General features: G+C 35.5%; 1 protein-coding gene across 1 annotated transcript; it reads left to right on the top strand.

Moving 5' to 3' along the window:
* Positions 1–4626: 4626 nt before the first annotated feature.
* On the top strand, positions 4627–13848 carry LOC114633673 (tear acid lipase-like protein). The gene is made up of 7 exons (XM_028782271.1): positions 4627–4725; positions 4934–5051; positions 5797–5995; positions 7445–7554; positions 9337–9473; positions 12861–12932; positions 13600–13848. The coding sequence occupies exons 1-7, from the start codon at positions 4627–4629 to the stop codon at positions 13846–13848; spliced, it is 984 nt and encodes a 327-aa protein (XP_028638104.1).
* Positions 13849–14610: the final 762 nt, after the last annotated feature.

Here is a 14610-nt window from a genome sequence, read left to right as displayed (position 1 = left end):
CAAATAAAATTCACCACAAATTTTGGTGTGGACCTTTAAAAATAGCCATCAAATCCTGAATCTAAGAAAGCATCATAAAATACATAGAAAAGTTTAAAAACCCTGCAGACAATGGCATAAACAATACTATTTAAGTGTTACAAAGAAGAAATACTAGTTTAAACTAACCATCATAGGTTTCAAATTAATATACATACTAAAATATACATAAATAATTTATATGTAATATAACAAATTAAATGGATAAGTGGAAAGTCATTAGGTCCCTTAAATTTTTTGTTTCTGTTCTAGATTCATTTTCCAAATCCCATACCTCCTATTTTCTCCCCTTTCTCCACAAGGATATCCCCACCACCCACCCCCACACAACCAGACCTCTAAGCTCCCTGGGTCCTCCAGTCTATTGTGGGTTAGGTGCATCTTCTCTGACTGAACCCAGACCCAGCAGTCCTCTGCTGTATATGTGTTGGAGGCCTCACGTCAGCTGGTGTATGCTTCCTGTTTGGTGGTCCAGTGTCTGAGAGATCTCAGAGGTCAAGGTTAATTGAGACTGCTGGTCTTCCTACAAGGTTGCCCTCCTCAGCTTCTTTCAGCCTTTCCCTAATTCAACCACAGGAGTCAGAAGCTTCTGTCCATTGGTTGGGTGCAAATATCTGCATCTGACTCTTTTAGCTGCTTGTTGGGTCTTTTGGAGGGCAGTCATGATAGGTCCCTTTTTGTGAGCGCTCTATAACCTCAGTAATAGTGTCAGGCCTTGGGGCTGCCCCTTGAGCTGGATCCCACTGTTGCTGGACCTTCTTTTCCTCAAGTTCTTCTACATGTCTGTCCTTGCAGTTCTTTCAGACAGGAACATTATGGGTCAGAGTTTTGACTGTGGGATGGCAACCCCATCCCTCACTTGACACTCTGTCTTTCTGCTGGAGGTGGGCTCTAAATGTTCCCTCTCCCTACTGGAGGGCACTTCATCTAAGGTTCCTTCCTTTGAGTCCTGAGAGTCTCTCACTGCCCAGGTCTCTGGTACATTCTGGAGGGTCCCCCACCCCAACCTCCTACCTCTTAAAGAGGTTGCCTGTTTCCATTCTTTCTGCTGACCCTCAGGGCTTCAGTCATTTTCCCTCACCCAGTACCAGATCAGGCCCCCCTCTTCCCCATCCACTTTTTCTCCCTGGTCCCTCCCTTCCACCTTGATTGCTTTTTACTTCCTCCCAGGTGGGGCCGAAGCATTCTCACTTGGGCCCTTCAGCTTATTGACCTTTTTAAGTTCTGTGGACTGTATCTTGAGTATTCTGTACTTTTTGTGGGGGCTAATATCCACTTATTTGTGAGTACATACTATGCATGACCTTTTGGGTCTGAGTTACCTCACTCAGAATAATATTTTCTAGTTCTATATTTTATCATTTAAAATATGTTATTTCATTACTATCCTGAATATTGCACATTTTTTGACAATGGTATTGGCAACTGTTTGCATGACAGATTTTTTTCATAGTTGCCATGAACTTATACCTAGGACCACTGAGGTTGCTTATGTTGGATGGATCTGAAGATGTAACAGAGCAAGGTTGTTAGAGTAAGGAGGGTATTGGCTTTGCTTTCAACAGGACATTCAATGATAGTCAACTAGGCACTCTTTCTGAGAAACTGACCAGCATGTTTTGTATTGGTTGGCAGTCATAGACACATATGACCTAAACTACATGTGTCTTACTGTTTCGTCTGTTCTTCAGAGCTTGAAAGAAGAGAATCAAGAAAATCAATTTCTATATCCTCTGCTCACTTTTGGAAATTTAAAACTTGTTATTTTTGGTAGAAACTAAGCTCTATGGCTATTGAGTTACCAAAACATGACAAGGTCAAGTTGAGATGCTCTACAGAAAAAGCACACTCACATTAAAAATTATTTTATACAAAATGACATAGAATATATAACAATTGATGTGGAAATGATATATTGGATAAAATTGGTTAAATAAATACATAAAATATTTCCAACTATAAATTAAATAAACACAAATGGAAACATGACAAGAAACATAATTTCTTTTATGTTCATTTCTTCAATTACTTGTTATCAATCAATTTAACTGAAATTTCTCTCTCACTTTTGTTCTCATTTCTTTCAGTACCTTTTAATGTGTGTTGATAAAAAGATATCTTTAGTCTTTTGAGCATTATTTTAAATATTTAACTGACTTGAAATTTATGTTATTATTTTTATTCTGTTAAAATTGTTTAAAATTACGCTGGAATACAAAGAACTTTTCCACATAATCGTTAATGAAGAATTATATGTATTATATGAGAATCACTTACATTATTAATATTTTAAACATTTATTTTAATTTTATGTATTAATATTTTGCCTACATTTTTGTATGTGTGCCACATGGATTTCTGGTGCTCACTAAGGCTAGAAGAAGACATTTGGTACCCTAAATCTGGAATTGCAGGTGTTTGTAATCCACCATCTGAATGATGGGAATCAAACTCAGGTCCTTTAGAAGAGTTCTTAACTGAGATTTGTTCCTTTAGTTGAAATCCATCCACCTGCTACATCACATAAAGAAGAAACATAAGCAGATGCTACCTCTTGAAAATGTTAACATCTTGAACCATAGTTATAATTGTTCAAATGAAAAGTAAGAATTAGTGAAGCTGAGAGCATTTATCAGGGATGGGGAGAACAGGACCTCTATAGCAGTTCTGTTCTGCCTCACTCATAGAATAATCAGGGAGAAAAATGTACCTACCAGTATTAAAACTACAATTCTTGAGGAGGCAAGAGAAATTAAGACTTGTTAAGGGAAGTTCTGTAGTTTGAAATCCTATTTAGTTCTTTTTATAAAATAGAACTAAGATATCCTACACATTAGAAGAGTGACATTGTGCTACTTAAGGTATCAATGAGATCTCATTGTATTGTTTTGTCTTGTCACATAACTTTCTTCACACCTCTTCCACGTCAATAAAATAAACTAGTAAAGCGGTTTTAGACATCCTTATCTCCAGTGTCATCCATGCTACACAGTGACCTCTCAGACTTTAGAGGAAGTCTCTCTTTCATCTACTCACTAAATTTTTTGATCACTTGTGTATATCTAGAAATATTAAATACATTTTTACACAGAGTAAATTAATTCAATTTAATAGAGCCATTCAAAATAACAGCAACTGAGCCAAGGGTACACACTTGACATCTCAGTATTCAGAAGACTGAGGCAGGAGAATTATGAGTTCTGGACCTTGCATATGGCTCTGAAGACAATGGAGGATCTTTCATTCCTCATTGGGTTATTTTAAATATATACAAATTTTATATAAATATATAAAATTCTCCTATGTATTGATAAGCTTTTTTTGAGTATGTAAACCTTTTGGTTTAGAAGACAATGTTGGTAAACCTGCACAATCTCAAAGATTATTAATACTGCAATGAGTTTATCAATCGTAAGAGCTTTTGCAACATTTGACTTCTGATTTGACAAGCATCCAAGTTCATGGTTAAAGTAGGCAGTGTCCATTTTTCGGAAAGGTCATCCAAAAAATACATTCTGTGATATATTTATAGAGAGTAGAATGGGAAAAAATAAAATTTCATTCAAACTACAAGAAATCAAAAACCTTGATATTTGGTAACAGTGAGTATGATACAGTTGTGAATTATATTGCTTGAAGTTTGAGAAATGAAGTTATTTAGACACTGGGCATACCATGATTGTTGAAATATACAATATTAATTTTGCTAAGTTCATTTGGCTAATACGTATTTTCCCCTTTTTTCAGCTTACTTGGCATCTTAATATTAGGGCATTAAAGAAAAGTAAAATAAAATGAAAGAAAGAATAGAGACCATATCCTGTACTTTAAACAATATCAGAGAAGCTACGTGTGGGGTCCATCTCTTCTATAGCAACCTAAATTGATAAATATGTGATTATTAAAATGTGTGATCAAATAGCACTTTAATACTTATAGAGGGTGAAAAAAAGATGTTTATAGCTCATGTTTGTGTGTTTTTAAAAAAAATACATACTTTACGAATTCAGGTGACATTGGTGGAATACATGTCTATACATAGGAAAGAAGGCAAAAAAGATATGGTGGCTAGACAGGATTCCTTGGAATGTATATCTTCTACATATAGAAAACCATTCGCCTTGCTTTTCATCCATCTCTGCTATCATTGTTTAACCTTTCCTTCTATCCTCACTCTGCTGCTAAGCATCTAAATGGCTTTGAATTAAGTAAATTCTTTAACTCATTAACAAATGAATTATGTACTAATCTTAGTGCTTTAGGATAAATCACAAATAGTCACCAATGAGTATTTATAAGCAAATTAGTTAGAATTATTTTGTTTTTAGAAACAGCACCCAGCCAATACCCTGTTCTGAAAGATATCTGTACTCCCCCTGAACACCCACACTATGGTGTCATCCCCTTCCCCACGTCCTACCTTTTTGTGTTTGTAACCCCTGTGTGAATAAGTAAGATGCTTTCTATATAATATGAAAACTTTCAGTTAGGGAAGGTAACATATAGACATAATATATATGTAATAAGCTGAGTTAGTACTGTGTCTTTAGCTACTCATAACAACAACTACTTCCTTGCAGGTTTAAAATGCAGTGGCTACTGAGTACAATGTGCCTTATCCATGTATCTGGAAAGATATTTTGTTTACTGAAACAAAACAAGAATCCTGAAGCTCACATGAATGTTGTAAGCTATTCTTATCCCTAATAAGATTAAATATATTTGCTTTATCTCTATTAATTTCATCTTTTCTAAATCATTGCATTTCTTACAATCTGAACATTTACCATGAATGATGACTTCATTCCAGAAGAAACTGTATTTTAAGAATCATGAAAAATGAGTGAATATAAAAAAATTCATGAAAATCATTATTGTGTGTTTTCCCTTGTAGAGTGAGATTATTGAACACTGGGGATATCCAAGTGAAGAATATAAGGTTGTGACTGATGACGGTTACATTCTTCCAATTAACCACATTCCTCATGGGAAGAATAATGCTGATAGTTCAGGTAAGATCTGAGTGAGATGAATATTAAAGCCATCAGCACCCTGAGGCAATGACATGTTAAGCAATGACTTACTAAAGAGTTACCTCCAAACTGAGTTATTTCAAAAGAGCAATTGGAGCTCCCTGACTCCATAGCTGAACTGGGGCTTAAAGGAACCCAGCTTTCATTGATCACTATGAGGACAAGGATGTGTTTCTACAGAGGGCACTGAGTCCCTAAATAATTTTCAAGCACACTGCATGTGGGAGATCCCTTAGTTCCCTGTGTGAGCATTCACAGTTTATGCTCCAGATGGTAACACATGAGACCTGGTTCATTCCTCGTATCCAACTAGAAGCCCTGGATGTTCTTAGAGTCCAGTGAGTTTTAAAAGAAACTGCATATTAATCTTGGATGTTTAGTCATTAGTATTTCTGTATATTTGCCTCTGGATTTTATAAGATATAAAGCATTCCTTTTAAAAAACTACAAACTACAAAACTTAAAAAATGAACAGATGTGAGGAAATTTATGGTTGAAGAGGATGAGATAGAAGGGAGACCAAGATACTGTAGAAATGAATCTTCTTTTGCACAGTTCCATATTGATTAACATTGACTGACACAACATAAGTGAAATGTAGTCTTAGCACATCCCTGTGTGCTAGTTTTTAAATCTTTTGGCTCCATTACAAGTACTTGATGTTCTTGCTTACATTTTCAGTAGATGCTAATGATGTAAAGCATTTTCATGATTGTTTTTGCAGCCCCAAAGATGGTAGTATTTTGTCAACATGGCTTATTTTCAACTGCTGGTGTATGGGTTTCCAATCCTCCCAACAACAGCCTGGCCTTCATCCTAGCAGATGCTGGGTATGATGTGTGGTTGGGAAACAGCAGAGGAAGTACCTGGGCAAAAGAACATGTGACTCTCAACGCAGATTCTAAAGAATTCTGGGCTTTTAGGTAGGAAACAATTCCATGTGATTTCTACTTTTGCCCTAAAAGGATGTAAAATATTTTAATAGTTAAATAATTTTGTGGAGCAGGATTGAAGGCATTTCACTTAGAAGACTGACTTGACTGACATAGTTTAGGACTTTGTATTATGGGTAAAACACATAGTAATTAAATTATCATTAGAGCCTATCTTCTACTCTTGAAATATTAATTACTCTTTTAATCAATCCACTTATTTTAAAAGATTGTACTCATTCACAGTGTGTGTGTGTGTGTGTGTATCTGTGTGTGAATCTGTGTATGTAAGTGTTTCAGTATATATTTGGAGGTCAGAAAACAACTTATGGGAATTGGTTATCTCCTTTATCCATGTTTGTCCTTGGGATGAAACTCAGGGCAACAGGCCTGGAAACAAGTGCCTGTGCTCACTGAGTCTTCTTACAGATCTTACCCACATCTGTAAAAAAATTGCTTCATTGAAGTAAACTTGATATATTTAAAACAATGATCTTGTATATTAGACATTCGCATACAGCCATCCCCCATTACTCTTTACTTTAAACATGTATTCTGATTTGTGTGTGTATACATACTTGTGAATATGAAATACATGTATATTCATGTCCATGTGTTTAATGAGCATCGGAGTACAAATTTAAGTGTCATTCCTTAGACACACTGTGCCTCTCTGGCTTGGGAATCTCTAAGTAGGACAGGGTGGGTGGTTAGTAAAACTGCTTATTTTTACACATGCATTGCTGGGACTTCAGGTGAGCACTATAATAACTTTTTTTGTTTTTGATTTTTCTTCTTATAAAGGTGGATCCTTGGGATCAAACTCACTCCTCAATTATTTTCCAATGAGCTGCCTCCTCAGCTGATACTGTTGATATTTTCTTAGAGGAAAGACTGACAGGCAACGGAGAAGGGAGGCAGTTAATAGCACATGTGATTACTTTGTGTCATAAAATAGTAGAATATTATCTCATCAATTTGTTTGATCATCTTCCTTTATGTATTCATCTTTATACCTTTAGCAGTCTCTGTCTCTGTGTCTGTGTCTCTGTCTCTCTCTCTCCCAGTGGGAGCTTGGAGGAGATTTCCTATTTCCCAATTTTAAATCATGTGGAGAACCTAGAATTTTTACAAATTTGGCTCTTAAGCAGATCTGGATTAAGTCTAACAATTCATTCACTGTGGACATAGCAATGTTAGCTTAATTCTGTGCAATGTGTATAATCGTGGACAAATGTCATAGGAAATTAATGATCACAGAGAAATGGTGAACATAAGGTGGTAACATAGTGAACATGCAGGTAGCAGTTGATAATTGACACCACTTTGTGAACCGTGTCTCCCTTCACATAGATCACATAGAGACATCATTTTAAACAGAAGCGAATTATTTATTGGTTAGTCACTAAATCACCTTTTCTCCATTCTATTTTCTTGCAGTTTTGATCAAATGATAACATATGACCTTCCGGCCACCATTAATTTCATTCTGGAGAAAACAGGACAAAAGCAGATTTACTATATTGGCCATTCTCAAGGAACCCTGATCGGTATGCGAGAAAAGAACAATGTTGAAATTTTGTCTTGAAGAACACAATTATATACATATAATTTGCACCTCTTTGTAAAACAGAAAAGCTCTGACAGATGATAACAACTGTAGTCTGCTTTAAAATGTCAAATGTTGAAATCATAGTCTCTAATGCATAAAATATTTAAATGAAGTACATATATGAGATATCCTAGGGTTCTCTATATCTAGAACGTCTGAGACTAATAATTCACTGTGTGTGTGTGTGTGTGTGTGCGCGTGCGTGTTCTTTCTCAAATGGTATCGTACATGCTGAAAATCAGAGTGTTCATTTTTCTTAGAAAACGCTTTATGAATCTGTCTCCACTGTCTTGGTCAGCTCTCATAGAGCTTTGATTGATATTCTTTGGGTTTGGAGAAAGTATATATTTTCAAAGAACAAATGTGACCAAGGGTAGATGGTTCCAACTGTCCTCCGAGGGAAAATATTTTTAACTAATGCATTTGAAAGACTCCCAAAGAGGGACTCTCATTCAAGTCTCGGGATGCCACACACCCAAGGACACACGTATGACCGTCTTGCTGTAATCACACAAGGCAGTTTTCTGACGGAGCTCCGGGTTGACACGTATCTCACACAGGAGACAGAGGAGTCGACCCCGAGGCCAGAAGCTTGGGGTTTATATAGGCAAGGATCGGGGAGAGTGGGAAGTCTTGACTCGCTTACACACGATTGGCTGTTTCATATATTTGAACATCAGCAGAGTACGCAAGCAGCTCCAGGAACAACCATGGGTTCCTGTTCTCTCAGAACCCAGGGGCGGATGCTTATCTGAGTCAACAAACCATCTGATTAATTTTAGACTGCAAATCCCTAAAACATTTGGTGGGCCCCAAGGCGAGGGGGGGTTCAGAGGAGGTTAAGTCAAACATCACGGGAACAGATGGGTATCTCATCATTCACTTGTTCTCAGGGATTTGTCCTTGTGCATCCTCCCAACTTCCAACTTGTTACAGTCAGCCAACTCCCGGAACACTCAATTGACCTTTGTTTCTCCAGCTCTGCATTCTTTGTGAACCCTTGGGCTAGCAAATCTGCGTTCTTAACTACTTGTGCTTATGAATCAAGGCTTTCTGCTATATTATTTTTAAGCTAACTTAAAATTTCTTCTTCATATTCTTTGCTCAATTTATAATGTGGCAGACAGAATGACTGTAGATAGGTAAGTAGATAGATTTGTATATAGGTGTGTACCTGCATGAATGGCCTGGAGATGCTACATAGAGGGCATGTGAAGGAACATCATTAAAAACCTAGAGATCACTAAAATCAATGTGTGACATTTTGGATAAGTGTCACTTCCAAGAATCAGGGAAGATTTTATTTTTTAAAAGTTCTGAGCTGATCCTTAATTACAGTCAGTCTCAAATATGTGAGCCAGCAGTCAAAAAAATCAAAGGCCATCTGTAAGTCTTTAATAAATGTCAATAAGCTACATATTGGCGAGAAGACAAAACAAAGTAAACTAGGTGGAATTGCCCAGAGCAGAAAATGCCAAAGTAATAGAATTCCAGAATTTATTAAGGGCAGAATATTTTTCTTCCTCCAGACTGGCTTTTTCTAATGGTGAATCATAAAGAGCATCATTTACAGTAAGTGGTGGGGGGGAGAAGCAAATTGAATGGAAAGAGTTTAACATCTTAATACTCATATAATATATATATGCATATACATATGTATGTATATGTGTATGTGTATAATGTATATGTATAATGTATATGTATATATCATGTCTTTCAGCTATTGGGGCATTTGCGACAAATCAAGAACTGGTTGCAAAGATTAAATTCAACATTTTTCTGGGTCCAGTTTACAGTGTTCAAAATACCAGAGGTTTTGGGAACCTTGGATCTTACCTCTTTCCGACAACTATCAAGGTTTGTGATGAACTCAAAGTGGTAGAATATTTACATTTTTCAAAGTTAGATTGCTAAAGAAGAGATCTACCGGTACAGTCTAGTGCTCACTCGTCCACCTCACCTCCCCTGATGGCTACAGTGAGTCTCACCTCAAAGCTGGGCAGCCTGCATTTTCTCCTGTGCACTTTCTCTAGCATGTATGTGATTTTAATCTATATTTTGGTCTTTTATCTAGTTCTTATTAATTTAAATTTTCATTTTTCAGAATGTTATACATTAGTACTATATCCATATCTTTCCCATCCCTCCCTATACTCTTTCAACTCCTCTGTGACCCTCTTCTCTTTCAAACTCATGACTGTCTCTTTAGTTATTATCATTGCATACATATAAGCATGTTACATGAAAAATATAAAAGGCATCACACTAAGGTCGGCTACCACCGGCAGACAGCCTCAATTGTTTCCAGCATGGCAGACAGGCCAAGACCACATTCCTTCCTTTTAGCCAGGGCTCTCTCCTCCAGCATCACTAAATTCTCAGTGCTAGCTATTGCCACACATGCTCTGTGTTTCCAAATTCGCATGGCTGGCTGGGATGTACCCTTGCACACTACACTCTACTGCTATACCTTTCTCTGGAACCCAGTTGAGTCGTGGTGTGAAGGAAAACACCACACAATCTTAGTTTAGAATCAACAGGTAACACAATAGCTAGGCACAGAATCTAGTATCCTAGTTTCTCAAATTACTCTATGTTAGAAATCCTCAGGTGGAGGATCAAGGCGGATCCGCCATTAGAAACAACAGCATCTGGCTTCCTACATTCTGCTAGTCTCTCTCATTCCTGCCCTCCAAAAACCGCCCCGCTTCCTCTCTCCTCTTCTTCTTTCCAACCTAGAACTCCCGCCCAGTCACCCAGTGATTGGTCACTTGTAGTGTTTATTTATTAGAGGAAGATTCTACCACATATACATGGGATAATCTTTTGACATGTTTCCTAATGTATTTTATCTTATCTAATATTTCACTTTAAAGTTTTCTACCACTGTCTTCCTATAACCTTCACACTGTTTCACTTATTGTACATTTTCCTTTATACTTGTCATTGTTTTACCTCTGTACAGACTAAATTTTCTTCATTGTTCTTAATATCATTATTCTAGTTACAAAGCTACTGCCATAATATTGTAGAACCATTAGGATATGTTTTCATTAAAGATAAATAAAGTTTGTACAAATATCAGTCCTCCAAGTGAGGGCAGTTTTCCCTTTTCTCAGTTTGGGTTTCATCTTATGACAGCATCAGGATTCCAAGTCTGTCTCTGATATTATTTGCCACCATCAAAGTACAATGGTAAAATTCCTGGACATCCTTGCTGTCACTTAAGGTTCTTAAACACTTTTCAGTGTCTGCTTTATTTAGAGTGCCAAGTGCAGTTTCATTGACATTTACAGTGAGATTGCAGGTAAAGCGTCTTTTCCATTGTAACCTTCGCCTTGTGCCATCAACTTCTCTTTAGAATGAAAACTTCATTCACTCAGGACAGCCTTGGACTGTTCTTGATTCTCCTTCCTTTGCTTCTTATGCAGTGGTACTTTAGGTGTTTATTACTATGTAAGTTTTATGCAGTGCTAAGCAACAAACCATCTGAGCTGCTCAGCCAACGGCCAACTTCATTTCTGACTGTGTTTCCTTTTTGTATGCTCTTTTCTAAGTTTAGTGTGATAGAAATGCTGACCTCATAAAAGGAGTAGGGGAACATTCTGTTATTGCATTTTTTATAAGATAAATATTTGGTCTATTTTGCCTGTAAAATCGTGTGACTGAGATTTTCCAAGAAGGAAGCTTAATTATAATATTTTTTCAAACAGGGACAGAATTGCTTAGTTTATTCATTTTAAAATTATTAAAGATACAATTTGCCACAAACCACGACTCTATTTTATTTGTGTCACTAGCTTTATTACCACAAAGTATTCCTGTATTATTTTACTAATAAATACAAAATGCCAGAATATAAAGTGTACAGAAGTCTAATTTTACCCTCTAGGCTAGTTACAGTCTAATTACTACAAAAGCATTTAATTCTTGGGCTGCTTGGAGACAGCCTCCTCGCAAACCTTTGAGCACTCCTGCATGTGTGTATACATATATACACATAAACACACACACACACACACATAGATATGTTTTATTGGAATATATATTCCAATTAGAAAAAATTTTAGTAATTAATTTCACAACTGATGCAAGATAAGAATTGTAGATGCCCTTGAGGACTATGAGTAAACTGTGGTAGATTTTATATATGTACATGATGTGATTGGACTGATGTTATTTGACTAGCTGTAAACTGGTACATATACAGAGCACAGGCATCTTACAAGGTCCTTTTGTTTTGTGTTTAATTCTATTCAAACATATACAACTTAAATTATATACCTGAGGGTGACCCCTGAATATCCTGTGTCTTTTCTGGTATGAAAATTTTTATTCTATTATCCATTATCAATAAGTCAGCATATGTCACATCCTAAGGGATGCCACTTTATATTGCTTTGTTTGCAAAATTCTATTCATGGTTCTGCAATTCTCTTAACATTTGTTTCTGTTATTTACTTCTGATCACTATAATTTCTTAAGTTTTTCTATTTTTAGAAACAAAGAATATTCAATTTAACTCTACCATAATATTTTTGAAAATTGTGTTGTACAATATTAAAGAACAATTATGTAAATGAAATTATATATGAAGGGTACAAATTTTATTATATAAAATATTATTCCAAACAGGAACCAAATCACTCTGAAATATATTCTGAATTCATTTTAATTGTAGAGTAATAAAGTAACTTTTGCATGTACTAATTTGAGATTTTGCATTTTATTCTTCTTATAAGCATTAATTTAGATTCTTATAATTAAACAAATATGATAATTTGAAATAAACATAAAATGAGATTTACTAAACACTACTAAAACTAAATTTATCATAGAATGATACATTACTTTCCACAGATAACTAAACTTTTACCATTCATGGATGATATGTTCTCAGCTTCTTATTGACTTTTCCTGCTGTTGAGTATATATTAATTGATACATCTTAAGCATTATTAAAATGATTGTAAAGTATATTTTGTTTGAGCTGATATAAAAATAAATTTACATTTGAAGGTCCTTTATATACATATACATATACTTCATATGTTGCATAATTCTCTAGGACTTTAATTTAGTAGCCATTGATCAAACAATACATATCATTAGGATAGAAAATGTACAGGTTTATCTGGGCCCACTGTGTCATTACTTTAGAAAGAGGAAATAGAGCTCAATAAATGTTGGTTTTATCATAGTGTAAGGCTTTGTAAGTAATGGTATGTTTTCTCTGAATGTAAGGCAAAAAGAAATGCTGTACTTCGAGCTTATGATTGGGGACCTCCATCTCTGAATATGCAACACTACAGTCAAGTAAGTCTCTTTTTTCAGATTTAATGACCTGGCCTTTACAAAAGCTATATAGTCAAAGAAATATAACCAAAGTCCTCATTTTTAAAATGTCACTTTGGGATTTTTGGGGGACATTTCATTTTTCTTAGGAAGAGGGATTGCACAGAACTCGAGAAGAATCAAAATGAATAGCATTATCTTTTGTATAATGATACTGTGACAAAGTTCTGTCTAACACATCATTTGAATCTCTTAAAATTTTGTGGGAATTATCAGACACTTATTGATATAGTCATTTCACATGTAGAGATCTAGGTTCAGAGAACTTGGGACTTGTATGATTTCAAGCTTGGATGACAGACCACTATAATAGGGGGGTGGTGGCACACAGCAGTAACCTCAGAATTAAGGACAGCGAGAAGGGAGGATTCTGGAAGAGAGCAGCATAGACTACATAGAGAGTGGCTGTGACAAAACTACAGTAAATACATATATAAATATAAGATTAATTTTTATCTGACAAAGGCGGAGATCAATGACTTCAGTGAACACAATAAGTGTGCCATTACAATTATCCTGTCACAGATGAGAATAAGCCATAAAGAGTTTTCTATTTTTGTTAATGCCTTGTTGAATTTTTGTTAATTTTGTTTTTGTTAATGCATTGCTCTTTGCCATTTTCCTTCAGACTACTCCTCCAGTATACAATGTGGAAGACATGAAGGTTCCAACTGCCATGTTTAGTGGTTTAAAAGATTTTTTGTCTAATCCAGAAGATGTTGAAATTTTGAAAGCCAAAATCCCCAACCTCGTATACCATAAGACTATTTCTGATTTTAGTCATTTTGATTTTATACTGGGATTAAATGCTAGGAAAGAGGTTTCTGAGGAAGTTTTAGCCATGCTTAGGAAATATGACGTTGACAGTCAGCTTTAGTTTTTTGCATGATTTTAAACCTTTCTGAAAGTCTCTTGCTTTTATAAGTACAAATATTTTCTTGCTTGGTATTTTATCTCCTTAATTATCTTTGATTTTTAAGCTGTTGTTTCATTTGTTAAATCATTGGTTTTAGTGAAAATTATGACCATCAAGAGACTGTATCATCTTGTGACCATTTCAAAATTAATCTAACTTTATTTTTGACATGATTGCTCCTGAAGAAAAGACCAACTTTTAATTTGCAGTGATGAAACCCTAAAATACTGATAAAGGAAGAGTCCTGGCCCATACTGTGATATCTGATATCAGGCTGTCTGAAGAACACATCATAACACATTTCATACATTAGGACCAAGGCTCTGGAAGGGGAATCAATCTTTTTGCTTAGATTCCACAAGTCTTAGTCACTAGTCTCAGTTCAAACTTCCCCTGTCTTACTACCTGTGTGGACCAGGCACTGTTTGAATAAGTCACTTATGTCAATATTCTCTGGCTTGAGAGAAAGAAAAAATATGTAAAATGATCTGATTTATTAAAAATAATTCACAGGATAGATCATTCATGGAAGCCCCTGAATAATATGGTATTCTAAATTCTCCCTGCAACATGAAATGACCACAAATTCAAACACACAATTTTAATTTTATTATTAAATTTTAATTTATTCAGATTTTCAAATCATAAAGTAATAGTTCTGTGTACAGTTTGGACAATATAAAGAGTACCCATGGCCAGTCTCAAATGGATTTTTCTTATCAT

This window comes from Grammomys surdaster, unplaced genomic scaffold (assembly GCF_004785775.1).
Source record: "Grammomys surdaster isolate TR1022 unplaced genomic scaffold, NIH_TR_1.0 725, whole genome shotgun sequence".
Taxonomy (NCBI): Eukaryota; Metazoa; Chordata; class Mammalia; order Rodentia; family Muridae; genus Grammomys; species Grammomys surdaster.
Note: the sequence above shows the minus strand (reverse complement) of the source record. Positions and strands in the feature narration are given on the sequence as shown.

Bases quoted from the DNA above. Each gene is read 5' to 3' on its own strand.
- LOC114633673 (XM_028782271.1), top strand. From the start codon at position 4,627: ATGCAGTGGCTACTGAGTACAATGTGCCTTATCCATGTATCTGGAAAG. The intron at 5,996-7,444 runs GTAGGAAACAAT...ATTTTCTTGCAG, and splicing joins AAAGAATTCTGGGCTTTTAG to TTTTGATCAAATGATAACAT. The intron at 7,555-9,336 runs GTATGCGAGAAA...CATGTCTTTCAG, and splicing joins TTCTCAAGGAACCCTGATCG to CTATTGGGGCATTTGCGACA.